At 43.8% G+C, this 18761-nt stretch overlaps 1 protein-coding gene across 2 annotated transcripts; it reads right to left on the bottom strand.

Annotated features, from left to right (window-relative positions):
- Positions 1-4124: 4124 nt before the first annotated feature.
- On the bottom strand, positions 4125-12379 carry rce1a (Ras converting CAAX endopeptidase 1a). 2 transcript variants are annotated; one of them, XR_011928491.1, is made up of 9 exons: positions 12024-12379; positions 10992-11094; positions 10825-10908; positions 9155-9233; positions 8906-9073; positions 8761-8832; positions 8619-8681; positions 5533-7484; positions 4125-5477 (listed from the first exon to the last, which is right to left on the bottom strand). XR_011928491.1 is itself a non-coding variant. In XM_072459005.1 (8 exons), exons 1-8 carry the CDS (start codon positions 12191-12193, stop codon positions 7255-7257), a joined length of 969 nt encoding a protein of 322 aa, XP_072315106.1. In that variant the 5' UTR covers positions 12194-12379; the 3' UTR covers positions 4125-7254. The 2 variants fall into 2 exon arrangements, 1 of the variants encoding a protein (XP_072315106.1); XM_072459005.1 differs by having other exon boundaries at positions 4125-7484.
- Between the last annotated feature and the right edge of the window lie 6382 nt (positions 12380-18761).

Genomic DNA, 18761 nt, shown 5'->3' with positions numbered 1-18761 from the left:
CTCGTTTCCTGCTCACACATTTGTACCAAGATGTAATGTATGTTCTCTGGGACGAGCCATTACATTGTGGACAACGCGTGTAGGATTTTAGGTAGTTAATGTTCATATTTATATTTAAAAGGGGGCACCATCTGAAGCTTGTTCAGCAAAACATCAATACCTACTCAGTCTCATTCTCTGAAGGGAAATACACGATTCATTGACCGACAATTATAATTCTATAAAGATAAATACAAAGGCTCTATAAACCAGGATGATTTTGTGTGGTTTAATTAACAAAAATATAAAAGCAATTAATGACACATTTGGTTACACAGGCTGTGCCTGGGCTCAACGTAGTTAAATAAATGCTGGTATTAAGAATTAGGTTTTGATTGATTTTGGGGAATCATCCAAGGGAACCTGTCTTTAAATGCCACTTTGTAAATATCAACCACTCTCAGGTCTTACGTGTCCAAGGAAGGTGTGGAGCGAGGCGTCCCACGTCTTCGCGTCCTCAGAGTTCTTTGCGTCCTTGGAGCTGTCCGGGCGCTGATGCTTGAGCAGGTTTAGCATTCGAAGAGTCTGATGAGTCCAGGGTCCGTTGAATTGTGCATTTTCGATGGAGATGTTTGCTTCAGCCTTTGGTGAAAGCCGAGTTTGGAAGACAATGCAGCCTCCATGGTGGGAGAGGGGCCCCTGCGGGGTCCACGACCCGGTGTGTCGTCCTGGCAGATCACGTGTCGAAGGGAAGAAGAGCGAGAGCAGGGCTCGGTCTGCTGTTTTATCTGACCTCGGAGGTGTGGCCTAGAGTGGGAGTGACTTTAACTCTTGGTCAACTTATTCTCAGTTTGGACGAATTTAACTTAAACCAGCAAAAATGACATGTAACTATAATAAAATACTGCAACATCGTCAAAAAACACACATCAATTGCAGGTAATGAGGAAGTACATTAAGTATGACATGAACACATTTCACACCAGTTCTTGTGGCAAACTAAACTAAAGCATGGTTTAGTCACAAGTTTAGATCACACAGTCAGCATTAAGTCGGTATAGATGTGGAATACAGTAATTAAGGACTTAATCCTGAGAAACGTTCCTTCCTTCCCTTATCAGAGGTTGTTGATTCAAAGGGGGAAGGGCTCTGGTGAGGACAGTGTCCTGGTCCTTTACACCCAACACTACGCTTTGATTTCTGCAGCAGTGTGTTGAGCTGTGAAAAGGTACCGTCTTTCAAAGGTCTTTTTGGGACATATGGGTCCCCTACACAAGTAACATTAAAATAATCAAATTACAGCAGCAATTTTCTTTAGTTTACTTTTATTACAAGCAATTAGGCCCACTTAAAATGAGAAATACAAAAATCCTGTTGTTCATGAGATGTATAGTAGTTATTTGTGAGAGCCCTGCTTTGGCCTGGCTGTGGTTCAGTGGCACAAGCCATTCCATCCTAAAAGAACCGCATTTCTTCAGTGAGTGGATGTGTCCCAGGCGCTGCCCGTTCGTTTCGCCATGATAAGGGCTTTTAACTCCGCTGCATTGTTGTTAGCTAGAACCTGCATGGTGCGTATGGGCAGGGCACTTATGCACTATCAATGCTATGATTGGCTGTGTAGCGTATGTAAACCGTATTGTATCATTGGCTGGACACCTGTCACTTACAGGTGTCACTGACAGGTGTCCAGCCAATAATACATATAGCGCTCCTGAATAAAAGTCACGTGCATAATATTTACGAAGTAAATAGAACTTGTCCATATACGGGCCGCAACTGTCAATAAACCGCAGGTGCCCACTTGTAACATGAGATATTTACACAGAAATAAAAACGGTAGTGATGCGTCTTTTGAACCGGGGGCGCGGTGCACCCGCGGTCCGCTGCGCTGCGGGACTAATTAGACTAATATCTCAGTGAATATGAGTTTGATTGTAATTTGAAGTTTAACAGAAAAAGAACAATATACAGCTGTCCCTACTGTCCCCTCTGTCCTGGATGACTCTGTGTGAGCTGATTTACCTGTGTCTGTGTCTTCACATCTGGATCATCTGCTCCGGAGCTCGCACTTATCGAGTGAGTGTTACGTTGTGACATGAGATATTTACACAGAAATATTGTCCAGATAATGATGCACATGTGTCTTTTGACTTGTGTGACAGGTCAAAAACATTTCATTTATATAATAGTGACACGACGTCTTTTGAACGTGCCCGCGGTCCGCGCTGCGCTGCGGGACTAATTAGACTAATATCTCAGTGAATATGAGTCTGATTGTAATAAAACACACAGCGTTTTGAATCTAAAAATATAGTCTTCTGGAATCTTCTACAGTGTGTCAAACGCTTGCGCTTCCTTCCAGATTGCCCCCGGTGGCCGTTTGGTAATTAGATTAGATTACGTCTAATATTAAGATAAGATGAAATTTCATTAGATATTAATTAATAGGTTTATGGTGAATAAAATGTTCTTTCTATATTTTCTTCTGCGCGCACTATGTGTGAGCAGCTTAGAGGGAACAGTGCGTCCACTGCCTGTGCACTCCCCTGTCACAATCACTCAGTTTGACTTTTGGAACAATCACAGTTGAATCAAAAATGGCTCCCAGTGTGTGAATGTAGATTGAGACGTGGCCACTTAGATCTGATTAAAATCATAGGTTATCCACTCTAGGACAAAACAGCTATAGTTTATGTAGCTTTTGCAGTCTTTGCACTATGGGACATAGTTTCAAAAGGTGTCATTTGAAGAGCCCTGAAATGCTCCCTCCATGTGGACGACACCTAAAGCCCACGTGCTCATACAGGGGCCTTCACTCTAGAACCTTCAGGAGAAATGTCAAGTGTTGTTCTTAGTGTGAGTTGAGTGTAATTGAGGGGCGTGACTGACAGGTGTATTAGCCTATCAGGGACACGCATTGCCGGGGAATGAAAAACTTTCCTGCAGAATCAATGAGAGAATATTCTCCTCGAACTCAGGACTCTCATTCGCCGCAGCCCATTTTTAAAGTCAGGGAATCTAATAAAGCAGAGCAGCCAGAGCAGGGGCGGAACACGGGAATTTAGGGACTATGGGGGTTGGGACGTAATTTCATTACATCTAGAATGCACCAGAATAATGCACGGGAAATGATATGATCCCCAGACCCCCTTAGGATTGTGATTCAAGCAATATATACTTTTTTTGTGTGCTGCCCGGTGGTTGGGTGGATAAGCACATATGCTCCATGTGCAGCTGGCCGCAGTGTCATGAGTTTGAATCCCAATTCAGAGATTTTTCTGCATGGCCTCATTCCTCTCTCATCCCCAGTTCACACGGTCCTTTCTGTTTTCCTGTCTTTTTAAATGGTGTTCTTGTTATTATTATAAGTGGTAAAGGCTGTTGAACAGATCCTCCCACTTTGCATGACATGCAGTTAATCTAAGGTGAGTGAAATTGGAGTTTGTTCTAAATGACAAACAAACTCCTGTTTACCTTGCGTCTGATTGTACTGTACGTTTGGAGTTTGACTGGAGGCGAAACAGAGGCAGGGTGACCTAACTCCTAAAAGGAACCTAAAACCTAAAAGTGACCTAAAAGGAAATCTGGATCAGGGGCTTTTTGAAGCCAACGAATGCTCTATTTTATGAATACCTATGAAATCTACGATCTCAGATCTTTAAAAGGTCACATCAGGTCGGATCTGATCTTGCTCATCTCCACAGAGACAGATTGTTTAATGCCATAGTGTCGAAGGATCGTCACGGAAACAAGCATGAGGCAGGTCCTCCACCAGAAAAGTTGCAAAGTGACAATACCTTTACTATGACATGTCACTTTTCAACCCTCGTGCTCTCTTCAGGGCTGATGACCCACAGGCGTCTGTAGAACGCCTCCCTCCACAACATGTGACAACATTTTTCCAATTTCTGTTGTGTGTTTGTTTGTTTTTGTTGTTTTATGTTTAAATAAATAGTAAAACAAGAAAAAAAAGCGCACACTATCTGTGAAGGTGGTGCAAGGGTTAAATTGTTTGGTCATTACAGTCCAGGTCCTTCTGTGTCGACTGCTCAGATGACAAATTATAGCAATCACAGGTAATTCTGTCATACAGCAGAGAAAGGCATTTAAATAATAAAAAGAGAATAAAAACGCACACAAATTCTATATTAAATTTATTATAAAACATTTATTTACAAATCTGTGTTGAGCAGTGTTTACAAAGTCTGCGTAAAAGATTGTCATACTTAAACATAGTACACTGGCGTAATTTTGAAGTGTGACCGTGTGAATAAAATACATGTCCACCTTATTTCCATCTCCAAAATAGATCTGATCGCTAATAAAATATAGTGCTTAGTAGAAACCTTTGGAGTTTTGTCTAAACACTTTTGACTCGAGTGTGACCATAGGGCATTTATATGAAAATACAAGCTGCTAATGCCTAGCAAAAATAGATTATGCAAAATTCTCACGTTTGAGCACACTGTTGGTAGAAATACAATGTGTAACTTTAGCTAGTTTTTTAGCATGAGCACTTGACACTTTTCATTTACTTCTCCAGCACAGACAACTCAAAATGTACTGCTGTAAGTACAGGGCAAATACATTCAACAGTCCCATTTTCACACTGACATCAGGACTCTTACTTCCGATTATCAATCAATATCTCAAGCTTGTATATACATTGATTAAAACAACACGTTCAACTGTTGCAAAAGTGGCTTTCACAGGGAATGAGACCGAAGGAGGCGCTCCATCAATTCAAGTTTGTCTGAGATTGTAGTTTAAGATAAATGCTCCACAAAAACAAAATATCTTTGAATAAGAACCTTGTGGTTGAAGAAAGAAGTTCACTTAGTACATTAAAGTTTGACCCAAGACCAAGTTGGACTCAACACAGAACTAGAGCGTAATCCGGTTTGTCACAAATGTCTCATAAGATAAATAACTCTTCCAAACATTTAGGTAAACGTGGCAACTTTTGGAAATAGTTTGAAGATAATCTATGACACATGTAGGTCATTATTTCTTTTTTCAACATTTTAAAAAATACAATATTGATCTTTTTGAATTTGTGACAATGCTGAATCACCGTTTATGAAAAGAAAATTGGTACGTACAGAGCAGTGGGCGTGTTTTGGGGTTAGGGGAAAATTGGATTATTGGAGCAATGGTGTCTTGAATATAGAATAATACCCAAACATGCATGAATCCCTCCAAATACAACTCTGAGTGTAAATGAGAAGGGGAAACAATTGAAACAAAAGCTCTTAAAAGTGGGTTTGGTATAAGTGTCCTTTAAATGGTGGTATAAATAAAGATATGTTTCTTGCAGAATTTAAAGCCCGGCTTTAACAAGCAGCACAAATACTTCTACAGTAATTGTATTTAAATTAAGCTGGTTACCTACCGCATCGTAAACAGAAGCAGAAACATAGATTTGTGGGGTAGAACTTTTAGCAGATAATGACACAAGGGCTCAGTTTTCTACCTTGACAGCATCCAGGAAGTAAGATCTGTCTCCCCCTTAGTCTAACTCCATGCGAATAGAACATTACTTAACTGTTAAACCCGAGCTGAAGTCACACTAAATTGGACTGAGTTCAGGTAATTGCCCGGCCATTAAATATCAAATATCAATAGCAATTATAAATTACAGACACATGTGAAAAGAGCAGTGGACGAGGGAGTTCAGAGCACAATCCTCTTCTAATCCATCTCGACCAATTTCTGACAAATTGGTCTCTGCAGTAATGACTTATGTCAGAGGCACTGACTAACAATGGGAGAGTAGACAAAAGCAGCATAGGAGGAATCACACACTCCACTGGCTCCCCCTGCAGGCGCGTAAGTGTATTTGAAGACTGAATATTGGATGATAAAGCGCGAATCGTTTTCTAATTTTGCAGTAGTTTGGATAATGGTCAACAACACAGAAAACTGCTTCTTTGGCTCGTGAAAACCTGCATTTGTAACCTAAACCATCTTTAGTTTATTAGCGAGAGACATTCCTTTTGCAGAATGGTTTGTTTATTAAATGAGGACCCCAGCGTTGCATTACTTTGAGCTGAAGCACACTGACTTGTACGAGAACGTTCCATGAGAATTGCTTTTTGGAACAACGTCAACATTCAATAGCCATTCTTAACAAACTCTGTAACTCTTTTAAGCACATTACTCAGCTCGTACTGTCATCTCATCCTCCATAAATATAAAACTATGGAACTATTTCACCAGACTGTAACACAACGATTCAAATCTCAAAGACGTACTCCTACTCAGTTTCCACTTCAAAATACTTTTCCAAATCCCCCCTGTCCTCGATGACCCTTCCTATCATCTACACATATTTCAGACACACTTCTCAGGTTAACACAAGGATTTAAAATGTCTAGAAACCCTACATTCAGCGACTTATTTATTGCTCTAGATCCCAGCAGCCCACATGTTCACAGTATGTGTATAGCTTATAGAGAATTCCTGACAGTCTCAGAATTTGACTGGAATCCAACAATTTTCAACCAGTAAACATCGAGTGGAATGAACGAAACAATAGATGGGAAGCTGTTTCTAAGCAAAAGAAAACCCACAGAAAAGGGTTTTTTTAAAGGCTCGGAGCCGACGCCCAGTGGAGACAGTGATGGACCCTCACAGTGACAGGAGAATGATTTCAGATCGTTTCCTTGTTAAGAGGAGTCTTTATTTTGTTAGCTTTGGCCTTCGTTCATCGCTTTTACAGATTAAGCTTCAGTTCGGGACCATAGATAATGTATATCAACATTTATAATCTTCTAATCACTCGTTTCCCCAACTTTACTGAGTTGGTGCCCAAAAGATTGAAGTGAGGTCATTACTGCAATAAACTCCATCTGTGAAATGTATAAATCCATATTATTCATACGGCATGAAAGCCAAAGCCACAAAATAAGAACCGTGTAAAATAACAAACCATTAAAAACATTTGTGATTGTAACTATGTGCACCACGAACCCAAAACTGCCAGTGTAAAACCTGAACCTGTCCTTCAGTGTCTAAACCCGACCTCGTAGCTTTAGCAACATCAAGAATAATAGCATCGACACAAGCGCGACCAGACGCACCACGACCCACACACAGCTAGTGGCTCCGAGCGTGACTGCGCTGCGTTCTCGCGGCGCCCCAATCTGCTCCCTGCGTTTCCATGGCAACCGGCCCTTCTCTTGCCTGGTCAAGACCTGGACTGGGAGTTAGCTGGACGCCACTGCCTCCCCCGTATCCTAAAATGGACGGGGACATAGTGCGAGGGTGCTTGGATCAGGACAAACACAGGGAGCTGCGGTGAGGGGCCAGTGTGCACACCGGAGTGGGCAGGCCGTAGTAGGAGGGGTCCGTGAAGGGGAATAGGAACAGGAAGAAGAGGACGACGCCCATGAGGTAGGAGGCCAGAATGGTGAGGCGCTGCGGGTGCTCCATGGCCGTGCTGATGGCGGGGAACCCCATGTAGTTACAGAAGGAGTGGCACAGCACCGGGCCCATCAGATGACCTGCACGGAGGGGAGGGGTCAGTCAGAACGCGCTCGGGCCGGAAATGTGGACTGGGGTTTAGGGAAGGAGCAAAATATGTAAACGTTTTATTCTCATTCATTCATTTGCTTTTTGTGTACAGTCGGGTGCGGGAAGAGACATTCAGCAAACTGTATGTGAAGTGCAGACCTACCAAGGACTTTTCTGGAAGGCCTAGAACATGGAGCTCAACAATGACGCTCACTACAAAATTCACAAAGATCAACTTTTTACATTTTCTTCTTTGTAAACCACAATATTGATCCAAAAGATTTTATAACCCTACTTGTATAAATCAGTTTTCTTTTTTTTAATAATCCCAACTAAATACAAGTGAAAACAGGAATTTTCAAGCCTGAAGTGCATTACAATACAGACTTAGTCAAATATGACTGTTACAACGGTGAGGAAACTAATGATGAGTAAACACTGTTATAACAAGGTTAAACGCTCATTAAAGTGGATTCTGCATGTCTATGTCTCAGTTTTATTTAAAATGTAATAAATTCAAACATTTTGTAGAATTTTAAATGCATGTTTTGGACTGAATCAACCATGTTTAGTTAGCACAGAGCTGTGAATGGGAAATGTACTTTGAGAATCACTGCAGGCTTTCAAATGGGCAGCAGGACCGTCAAGCTCCATATTATAAATCTTTTGAATGTTACATAAGACTTCTTAACAGGCAATCCATATTTGTATGGAATCTGAGAATAAGAAATGTTGATTCAGTTAATTAATTATGAAAACTCACATTGATTCCCTGTCCCACTAGTTTAACTAATGTGTTGTGATAATCAATCATTATTGAACCATGTTACATAACAGCTGAATAATGACATTCAAACTCCACCTAAAGCCTAAATGATTGTGTTTGACGGCGAGGGACAAACTGCTCTCCACAATGCACATGCAGACACTCTTTGTTCATTAAAACCTGTTTCTATTGTATTTTTGAGCTACTGTGGATCAGTAACTTTGTCTAAATGTCTTCTTTGATAAACAAGAAGAAGACAAGAAGACGTTTTAAAGGCAATCGTTATTACAAAGTGTTATAGAGTGTGTGTGTTTTTTTGTTCCGGATGCTTTGTTTAATCCATAAATAACAAACTCACCTGTTCTGAGAAAGATGAACGCCGTGTACGCCCCAAACACAGCTGTGTAGGAGAACTGGAACACTGTCAGTGGAGAGGTAAAACAATGGTCAAACGAAATAGAGAAAAGCAAATCAATCCACTAAAATCCCTCGTTTCTGACCTGCAGATAAGAAGATGCCCGACAGAGTGCCCTGCCTGAACCGCAGCAGTTCAATCACGTGATGAAAGTGGGCTGCCATGACATTAGCGTTACCAAACTGTGTCGTACAAAACACACGGTCATGAATGAAACGAGAATAACTCACCGACGCCAAAGAAGAGCGGGCAGGTGAAGATGGCGGTGAGCGGTCCGGCACAGGGCACCAACATGGGCAGCATGCAGGCGCGGAACACCAGCTCCTCGGTCAGCGGCGCCACCACCTGGTTCCTCAGCCAGCGCATGTCACTGAAGCACAGCGACCAGAACCATGGGTCTGCGGCAATACACAATGCGATGTCAGAAAAGGCTCAGGTTTTCGTTTAGTCAGTAGAATAGAGTTAGGATTAAGTCCTACCGCAAGCCACTCTGACCCCATCCATGAAGCTCCAAGGGCAGTCAATGGCCAGCTGCATCAGGGGCCCCAGAAACAAGACCTGACATGCGAGAAGACAAAGCACATAGGTTTAGTGTGGGTGGGCTGCAACGATTAAAGGCTTATCTTAGTCGTAACCTAATCGTGATTAGTCCACTATAAAGAAAATAATCGCAGACGTAACGTATGTCTAAAAGCGCATATAAAAGGCCATTTATTAAAAAGACAGTGACATTATTAAATCAAAAAGAATAAACAATTGAATCAATAATACACTTTATTTGTAAAGCCTTCTGTTACCATATTTCAATCTTTATTTGGTTGATAATGTATTTAAAAATAGAAATAATTGTTTGACTAGTCGACAAATCGACTACTTAAATATTAGTTACCGGTAGTTACAGCCCTGTTGTGTTTGACACAATTGGCTAAAATGGTTAAAAATAAGCAGAAGGCGCCACGGAGAAATGATGATTTGTTCAGGGCGGCACGGAAATGGCACAAGTCAAAGTTCCAGGTTCAAAAGGAGATTTACAGAGAGAAGTTGTACAGGTACAACCTCATTTTATGTAGAACTAGGGAAGGATATTTTTCTGAAATTATTGGAAGCTGCAGTAAAAACTTGCGTGTCCTGTTTGCCACAGTAAACAGATTGCATTACATGTTCAGAAGTTCAGGGCATTAAAAACGCAACAAATTCCACAACTCAAGCGATAACCCTAAAACCATCCAGACACAGAGCTAACTCACTTTGCACCTGTAACTGACAAAACTGTCCAGGAGATCATCACCAGTCGGAGTTCATCTACATGCTGCCTCGATGTGTTACCCTCCAGATTTCTAAAGTCTGTGCTTAACAGTTTATTAGCACCATTCACTCACATAGTTAACATGTCGCTTCAATCTGGAACATTCCCAATGTCTTTGAAAACTGCGGTCATAAAGCCTCTCCTAAAGAAGAGCAGTCTTGATGCCGCAGTACTGAGTCATTACCGGCCCATCTCTAATGTGACAATTTGGGGCAAAGTCCTTGAAAACATTTTTTACCAACAGCTCACAGATTTCCTCTTAATAAACAACTCATTTAATGTTTTTCAGTCAGGTTTTAGACCTCTTCACAGCACTGAGACTGCTCTTGTCAAGGTGACAAATGACATCCGCCTGACACGGGCAAAGTCTCTCCATGGCCCAGGACCAAAGTACATCTCGGACATGTTAGGGCCATATGAACCATGTCGGACTCTTGAGGACCTCAGGGACCGGCCTCCTGCTGGTGCCAGAGTCAGGACTAAACATGGGGAATCTGCGTTTCAGTTTTATGCAGCTAAAATCTGGAACAGTCTTCCTGAAGATGTGAGACAGGCTTCTACTCTGACAATGTTCAAATCCAAGCTAAAAACTGTTTTGTTTAGCTGTGCATATGACTGAAAGGATTTTCTTTGCACTCTTCTCTTTTATGTCTTAAACTGTTTTGTGATTTCTGTCATGTCTTTGTGATTTGAATGCATTTTTTTTCCTGTTGTGTGAAGCACTTTGAATTGCCTTGTGTATGAAATGTGCTCTACAAATAAACTTGCCTTGTGTTGTAAATAAAAGAAGTCCAACAGAGCAAAATAAACATTACAACGTTATGTAGTACTGGTACATGTTACCATGGTGAGCAGTACTGGAAATATGATGGCAGGAATGAGGCCCTCAAACCGGATCCCCATGAGGGCCAGCAATGAAGGGACAGTCTGAAACAAGACAGAAATAGTTCTACTAATCCATCTTATTACACGAGAATAATACAAGCTATAGCTGCAGCCCAAACGCTTACCCTGACCCCAGTGAGCTCTCTCCAGGCCCACACAAACAGAGGAGACAGGCCTGACACCACCAGCACACTGGTGAAACGCCGCTTGATCACAACCGGGTGGTCCCTGTGGGTTTCAGCAAATTACATACATCAATATTCACAACAGATAACTTAGCGTGTACAGAAATGATGCAGCAAAACTGACAAACAATTTTAAACATTGATTCTTTAAAAGCTACAACAATAACAGGATATGTTGTTTAAAAGGAGACATATTGTGCAAAATCAGCTTTTATGATGCTGATCAGTTCTGCAGTTCTGAACAGGAAGTCAAAGGAGCTGTTTCTATTTTTAAGCCGTTTTAGATCAATATTGCAGTTTACAATGAACAAAATGTAAGATTATGATCCAGTTATGTTATAGGTTGATACTAAGTACATGAAAAAAACACAATATGTTATCACAAGTCTGAATCGTGGCTCAGTTTACTGCATGTCCTCCTTCTCTCTCATTCCCATTTCACGTGCAGCTGTCCTGTCTAATAAAGCTTACGGGCCAAATAAATCCTTCAAAAAAGTATTGATTATATATATCCTCTTTAGGGTATTAAAATAATAAAGCACTTGAAGTTGTTGAAAGATGGCTTACTATAGTACAAAACTAATTGGCCTAAATGAACAATAAGCTCATGTTTCTTCCATGTTCAGAGCTTGTGGTCAGACTGGTACATCTGCCTCCTACAGATAAGGGAAGAGTTCACGTCCTCCATCACACCCATGTGTCTCTATGACAGACAAGTGTGGACACGTCTGTCTCCACTAAGAGACGCTATTGTGACGTCCAGAAATAGATGCAGCAAATCTATAAACAGCTGTGAACCAAATATGTCAGCTTTTATAAATATCCACAAGGTTCTGAAGCACTTCCACTCACTAAAAACAATCCGATTCAAAACACACCACCAACGAGTGTAATAACGAGCTGTAATACATATATATAACGTTATATCATAAGAACATTAAAGGATGTTCCAGGGGCTCTGTCATGTGTTACCTCGGCAGGTCACTCCTCCAGATGTACAGGCTGCCCACATAGGCGCAGGCCAGCAGCAGGCAGAAGAGCACAGACAGCCAGCATAAGCCTTCTGGTGGTACGAAGTCGCCATAGCCGTGTAGCAGCTCCTCCGGGGGAAGCTTCAGGGACAATGTCTCCTCCTCGGCCATGGCCCGTCACTGCTGGTGGTTTGGCGTAAGCTCTCCGGCTGCTGGACCCGCTAACAGGGCAAAGCAGCAGCCGACATGAGTGGCAGAGCGGCCAGATCAGGCTTCAGTCACAACGAGAGCTAACGCTGCTAGCCACTTAGCCGCATAGATGCCGCGGCGCTTTCTATTGACGTCATCAAAATGTTTGTAGTTTTTTTAGTTCTCCAGACTTGCGCAAAGAGCGGTGTAATCCTGCCCCCATGTGGAGACTGACAATACCACTTCTTTATATATAAAGAAAAGAATCACAAACACAAATATAAAATAAAAATAACCGGTTGATCTAAACTAATAAAGAAACTAACAAAAAGCCTTAATCATTTAATATTATCAGTCCCATCTAGCTACTCACAGCTTAATAATAATAACAGGTTCGTGGACGTCCACGTTTTTTTGCTGTTTTTTTTTTCTTTTTTTCATGTACATATGTCACACAGAGTTGTTTTTTTTAATAATCACAACTAAGTACAGGGATGTGGGCGGGAATGGGGGTAGGTGAAAACAGGACTTTTCTAAACACTTGAGCTTCAGTTGCAGGACAATACAATATTACTCAATTATGTAGGAATAAGTCAAAATACAACTTTGAGTAAACTGATGATGAGGAAACACTGTTGTAGCGAGGTTAAAAGCTCATTAAAGTTAAAATTAGCACACTCTGGGTGGAGTCTGCATGTCCTCCCCGTGTTATCGTGGGTTCTCTCCGGGTTCTCCGGCTTCCTCCCACCGTCCAAAGACATGCATGTGTTAGGTAAAATTGGTAACTCTAAAATTGGCCCTAGTGAATGTAATGTCTGTACTGTCTATGTCTCTGTGTTGACCCTGCGACAAGTTGGCCACTGTCCAGGATGTACCCCGCCTAAGGCCCGAAGTCACTGGGATAGGCTCCAGTCACCCGCGACCCCGAAAGGGAACAAGCGGTAGAAAATGGATGGATGGATGGATGTTTATTTTAAAATCATATCTGCAGAGACGAACAGAGGCTGAGGATAGTTTAACAAAATATAATCTTAAACAATTTAATTTTATATACATATTTTTTTTATTAGAACATAGACGGATTAGATCAGGGGTGTCAAACATCCGGCCCGCGGGCCGGCCCGCCAAACGTTTGAATCCGGCCCGCCGAACATTTTGAATTAATCTAATTTTTTTTTTTTAAAAGAACCGTAGTTACTTCCGTAACCGTTGTTAGCGCTAAAACTACACGTCCCACAATGAGTTTGACACCCCTGGATTAGATGAAATACATGTTTTTTATTTTGTATTATTATTATAAATCTTACTTTATAGAGCCCTAATACATTCTCAACAGATACATTGTTGTGTATAATGGAGGCAAAAGTGGAGTGGAGCATGAAGAAAATCACAAAATATTTAAAAATCTATTTGGTTTTGGCAAACAATAACCACTCAGATACACATGAGTAAATTTGTAATAGAAGAGCAAACAAATTGATTTCTACCCTGGAAATTCAAAATGTTTGCTTTTTTTGTTACAAAGATTTTAAAGATTAAAACCATTATGCATTTAGATATGCCATTTTTATTAGGATTCTTAATTTTGCCTCCAGTCGCCTCCATTCTGAAACTGACAGTATTAAGGTCTATTTCCACTTCCGTTTACAATATATGCAATGACTTTCTCATTCAAAGTATAGAATATTTAGTTTTAAATTGTTATTTGCTATGGCTACGGTCGTAGTTTTTATGTGTGTAGTGATTATGATTATGATTATTATTATTGTTATTATTATTATTATTATTATTATTGGCTTGAGCCATGGAGTGGAATACATTCCACGGAATGCCTGAGTCTTTGTTTTCGCCTGGTTTCTTCTTATTATTATTATTATTATTATTATTCATGGTCATTTTGCCACAACTCTGGAGTTTTTGACCCCGTGAACATCGATGAAAAGTCACACACGGGGACATAGAGCGGCTCGGCCCGAAATCGAATAAAACAGAGCTTGCCAAAACGCCCGTCGCCCTTGAGCAAAAAACATAACATAAAACGCTTAATCTTTGGCCTAGGCACATGAGACTTGGGACAGTGATAGAGCTTCCTTTGACCTCTGACCTTTGACGAGTAAAACACACCTGGCAGCATTGTCATGATAAACAGGAAGTCAGCCATGTCGAATCAAAGTGGCACCGCCACTTTTTACTTCATTTTCTTCCAAAATTGTACTTGTCCTAGGTTTTTTGTCCGATCGAGCTCAAAACAACACTTTCTGCTTCTAGAAACATTGAAATTTAATAAAAAAATAAAAATGTTTAAAAAGGCTTGATTTCCTGTTTTTTCAAGGACAAGTTGGAATTGATCTATGGAGCTCATATTTCACTCACTAATGCGTTTTTATGATCTGATTGGAAATACTAGGCTTTATTCTTATGGTTTTATTCTTTAGGCTTTATTCTTTAGACTTTATTCTTTAGGCTTTATTCTTATGGCTTTATTCTTTAGACTTTATTCTTTAGACTTTATTCTTTAGACTTTATTCTTTAGACTTTATTCTTTAGACTTTATTCTTTAGGCTTTATTCTTTAGACTTTATTCTTTAGACTTTATTCTTTAGACTTTATTCTTTAGGCTTTATTCTTTAGACTTTATTCTTTAGACTTTATTCTTTCTGCCATCTTTTTCTCTCTACTTCTTCTGTCTTGTTCATTTTATCTGTATATTAATGTGTATTGTACGTGTTGTCCCCCCTGTCTGTAAATACCCCCCCCTTTTTTATTATGTTCAGCGTCTTTGGGTCACTGAAAAGCGCTATATAAATAAAAGTTATTATTATTATTATTATTAACTTGGGTATTTTTGACCCCCTGAACATCAATGAAAAGTCACGGGTCACCGAGGCGCTCTCGCTTTCTCCCTGCTCAGGTCTGCGTTCAGCACAATCTTGCAATTTGTCAGGACAAACTACTATTTGAATCGCAAACAACGCAATCATCAACGGTGAATTACTGAGCGTTGTTTTGTATGCCGCAAAACGCAGCAGAAAAATGTATTTATTTATTTTTATCTTTATTATTTTCCCCCCTCCATCCCTTGTTGGGAAATGGGAGGTTTTGTCTATAGGAGTTTTTGTTTATAGGAGATCTTCTACTGAGAGTGTTTTTCAGACTTCCTATAAGTGATCTGTTCTTTTCTTCTGTATCTACCTCTGTATCTGCCTGCGTTGCACCAATGAAATTTCCCCATGTGGGACAATAAAGGAATATCTTATCTTATAACATTATAAGTATTAACAGTATAGAGGGCCAAAAACACAAGGTGGACGGAGCCCACTCAAAATTATCGAAAGTACCCGTCAGTGACCAGGGACCCACACCATGAGGTAGGAAAGCGCGAGCGCTTTCCGAAAGTGTATAGTTTATGATATTTGAAAAATGGGAAACATTGTTTTCGCATCAGAATATTCTTCTTTCTTTCTTTCTTCTCGGGACCAACCCCCCTATTTTTCACCCAGTGAACGTTGATGAAACGTCAAAAAAAATTGCACACCTCTAAAAATGGTACCTCTACATTCTGGCCATCTTCTTTTTCTCAAATTTAAAAAATTGGCGCGTCAGCGCCCCCTAATGTACCAAAAATGCATTGAGAGATGGGAAATGACCCAAATTAGAATCAGTTGTTAAACTCTTTGCCCTAAACCTACTTGAAGTGAAATTGATTAATTTGGCACCACAGCGCCCCCTACAGATTTTATATGGAGGTTAAATGTTTAGTTTAGCGAAATTTTACAAAATTTGACACAATTCTATTTTGGCATACCCATCAAAAAAGTCAATGAGACCCATGTCATAATTGTAACGTCTTTGCCGTAGTAATGACAGAAACCTCCCATGTTATTCCAATGGGGAAATCACCAGAACATGTTTACACTTTAGACTTTCACAAACTCCTCCTCGGGCTTTAGCCCTATTAACCTGAAATTTGGTGAGACTCATCTTCAGGGGTGGACCATCAAAATGTATCCACATTTTTATTCAAAGAGTCAGGGTCTTTATTCAAAATAAAATTGCTTTTTAATGGTAAAACAAAGGGGAGAAGATGTGACAGCATCACAGATTCAGCAGTAGATGTAATAAAAGGACAATTGGGGCACGTTAGCGCCCCCTCCTCTTGCGGCGTGGCGAGGGCCAATCATCTCCTCTCCTCCTCTCCTCCTCTCCTCCCCTCCTCTCCTCCTCTCCTCTCCTCCCCTCCTCTCCTCTCCTCTTCTCCTCCTCTCCTCTCCTCCTCTCCTCCCCTCCCCTCCTCCTCTCCTCCCCTCCTCCTCTCCTCCCCTCCTCTCCTCCTCTCCTCCCCTCCCCTCCTCCTCTCCTCCCCTCCCCTCCTCCTCTCCTCCCCTCCTCCCCTCCTCTCCTCCCCTCCTCCCCTCCTCTCCTCCTCTCCTCCTCTCCTCCCCTCCTCTCCTCTTCTCCTCTTCTCCTCCTCTCCTCCTCTCCTCCCCTCCTCCCCTCCTCTCCTCCCCTCCTCTCCTCTTCTCCTCCTCTCCTCCTCTCCTCCTCTCCTCCTCTCCTCCTCTCCTCTCCTCCTCTCCTCTCCTCCCCTCCTCTTCTCCTCCTCTCCTCCTCTCCTCTCCTCTCCTCCTCTCCTCCCCTCCTCTCCTCCTCTCCTCCCCTCCTCCTCTCCTCCCCTCCTCCTCTCCTCCCCTCCTCTCCTCCTCTCCTCCCCTCCTCTCCTCCTCTCCTCCTCTCCTCCCCTCCTCCTCTCCTCCCCTCCTCTCCTCCTCTCCTCCTCTCCTCCCCTCCTCTCCTCTCCTCCCCTCCCCTCCTCTCCTCCTCTCCTCCCCTCCTCTCCTCTTCTCCTCCTCTCCTCCTCTCCCCTCCTCCTCTCCTCCCCTCCTCTCCTCCTCTCCTCCTCTCCTCCCCTCCTCTCCTCCCCTCCTCTCCTCCTCTCCTCCTCCCCTCCCCTCCCCTCCTCCCCTCCTCCTCTCCTCTCCTCCTCTCCTCCCCTCCTCCCCTCCTCCTCTCCTCCCCTCCTCTCCTCCCCTCCTCCTCTCCTCTCCTCCTCCCCTCCCCTCCTCTCCTCTCCTCCTCTCCTCCTCTCCTCCCCTCCTCTCCTCCTCCCCTCCTCCCCTCCTCCCCTCCTCTCCTCTCCTCCTCTCCTCCCCTCCTCTCCTCCTCTCCTCCCCTCCTCTCCTCCTCTCCTCCCCTCCCCTCCTCCTCTCCTCCCCTCCTCTCCTCCTCTCCTCCCCTCCTCTCCTCCTCTCCACCTCTCCTCCCCTCCTCTCCTCTTCTCCTCCTCTCCTCCTCTCCTCCCCTCCTCTCCTCCTCTCCTCCTCTCCTCCTCTCCTCCTCTCCTCCCCTCCTCTCCTCTCCTCCCCTCCTCCTCTCCTCTCCTCCCCTCCTCCCCTCCTCTCCTCTCCTCCCCTCCTCCTCTCCTCTCCTCCTCTCCTCCTCTCCTCCCCTCCTCGCCTCCTCTCCTCCTCCCCTCCCCTCCTCTCCTCCTCTCCTCCTCTCCTCCTCTCCTCTCCTCTCCTCCCCTCCTCCCCTCCCCTCCTCTCCTCCTCCCCTCCTCTCCTCTCCTCCCCTCCTCCTCTCCTCTCCTCCTCTCCTCCCCTCCTCTCCTCCCCTCCTCTCCTCCTCCCCTCCTCTCCTCTCCTCCCCTCCCCTCCTCCTCTCCTCTCCTCCTCTCCTCCTCCCCTCCTCCCCTCCCCTCCTCTCCTCCTCTCCTCCTCTCCTCCCCTCCTCTCCTCCTCCCCTCCTCTCCTCTCCTCTCCTCCTCTCCTCCCCTCCTCTCCTCCTCCCCTCCTCTCCTCTCCTCTCCTCCTCTCCTCCCCTCCTCTCCTCCTCTCCTCTCCTCCCCTCCTCCTCTCCTCCCCTCCTCTCCTCCTCTCCTCCCCTCCTCTCCTCCTCTCCACCTCTCCTCCCCTCCTCTTCTCCTCCTCTCCTCCCCTCCTCTCCTCCTCTCCTCCTCTCCTCCTCTCCTCCTCTCCTCCCCTCCTCTCCTCTCCTCCCCTCCTCCTCTCCTCTCCTCTCCTCCTCTCCTCCCCTCCTCTCCTCCCCTCCTCCTCTCCTCTCCTCCTCTCCTCCTCTCCTCCCCTCCTCGCCTCCTCTCCTCCTCCCCTCCCCTCCTCTCCTCTCCTCCTCTCCTCCTCTCCTCCCCTCCTCTCCTCCTCTCCTCCTCCCCTCCTCTCTTCTCCTCCCCTCCCCTCCTCCTCTCCTCCTCTCCTCCCCTCCTCTCCTCCTCTCCTCCTCTCCTCTCCTCCTCCTCTCCTCCTCTCCTCCTCTCCTCCCCTCCTCGCCTCCTCCCCTCCCCTCCTCTCCTCTCCTCCTCTCCTCCTCTCCTCCCCTCCTCTCCTCCTCTCCTCCTCCCCTCCTCTCTCCTCCTCTCCTCCCCTCCTCTCCTCCTCTCCTCCCCTCCTCCTCTCCTCTCCTCTCCTCCCCTCCTCCCCTCCTCTCCTCCCCTCCTCTCCTCCTCCCCTCCTCTCCTCTCCTCCCCTCCTCCTCTCCTCCCCTCCTCCTCTCCTCTCCTCTCCTCCTCTCCTCCTCTCCTCCCCTCCTCCTCTCC

The sequence above is a fragment of the Eucyclogobius newberryi genome, unplaced genomic scaffold (genome assembly GCF_026437365.1).
Source record: "Eucyclogobius newberryi isolate DKJ021-1_F unplaced genomic scaffold, fEucNew1.0.hap1 SCAF_22, whole genome shotgun sequence".
Lineage (NCBI taxonomy): Eukaryota > Metazoa > Chordata > Actinopteri > Gobiiformes > Gobiidae > Eucyclogobius > Eucyclogobius newberryi.
The sequence above is the reverse complement of the archived record's forward strand: the minus strand, read 5'-3'. Positions and strand labels throughout refer to the sequence as shown.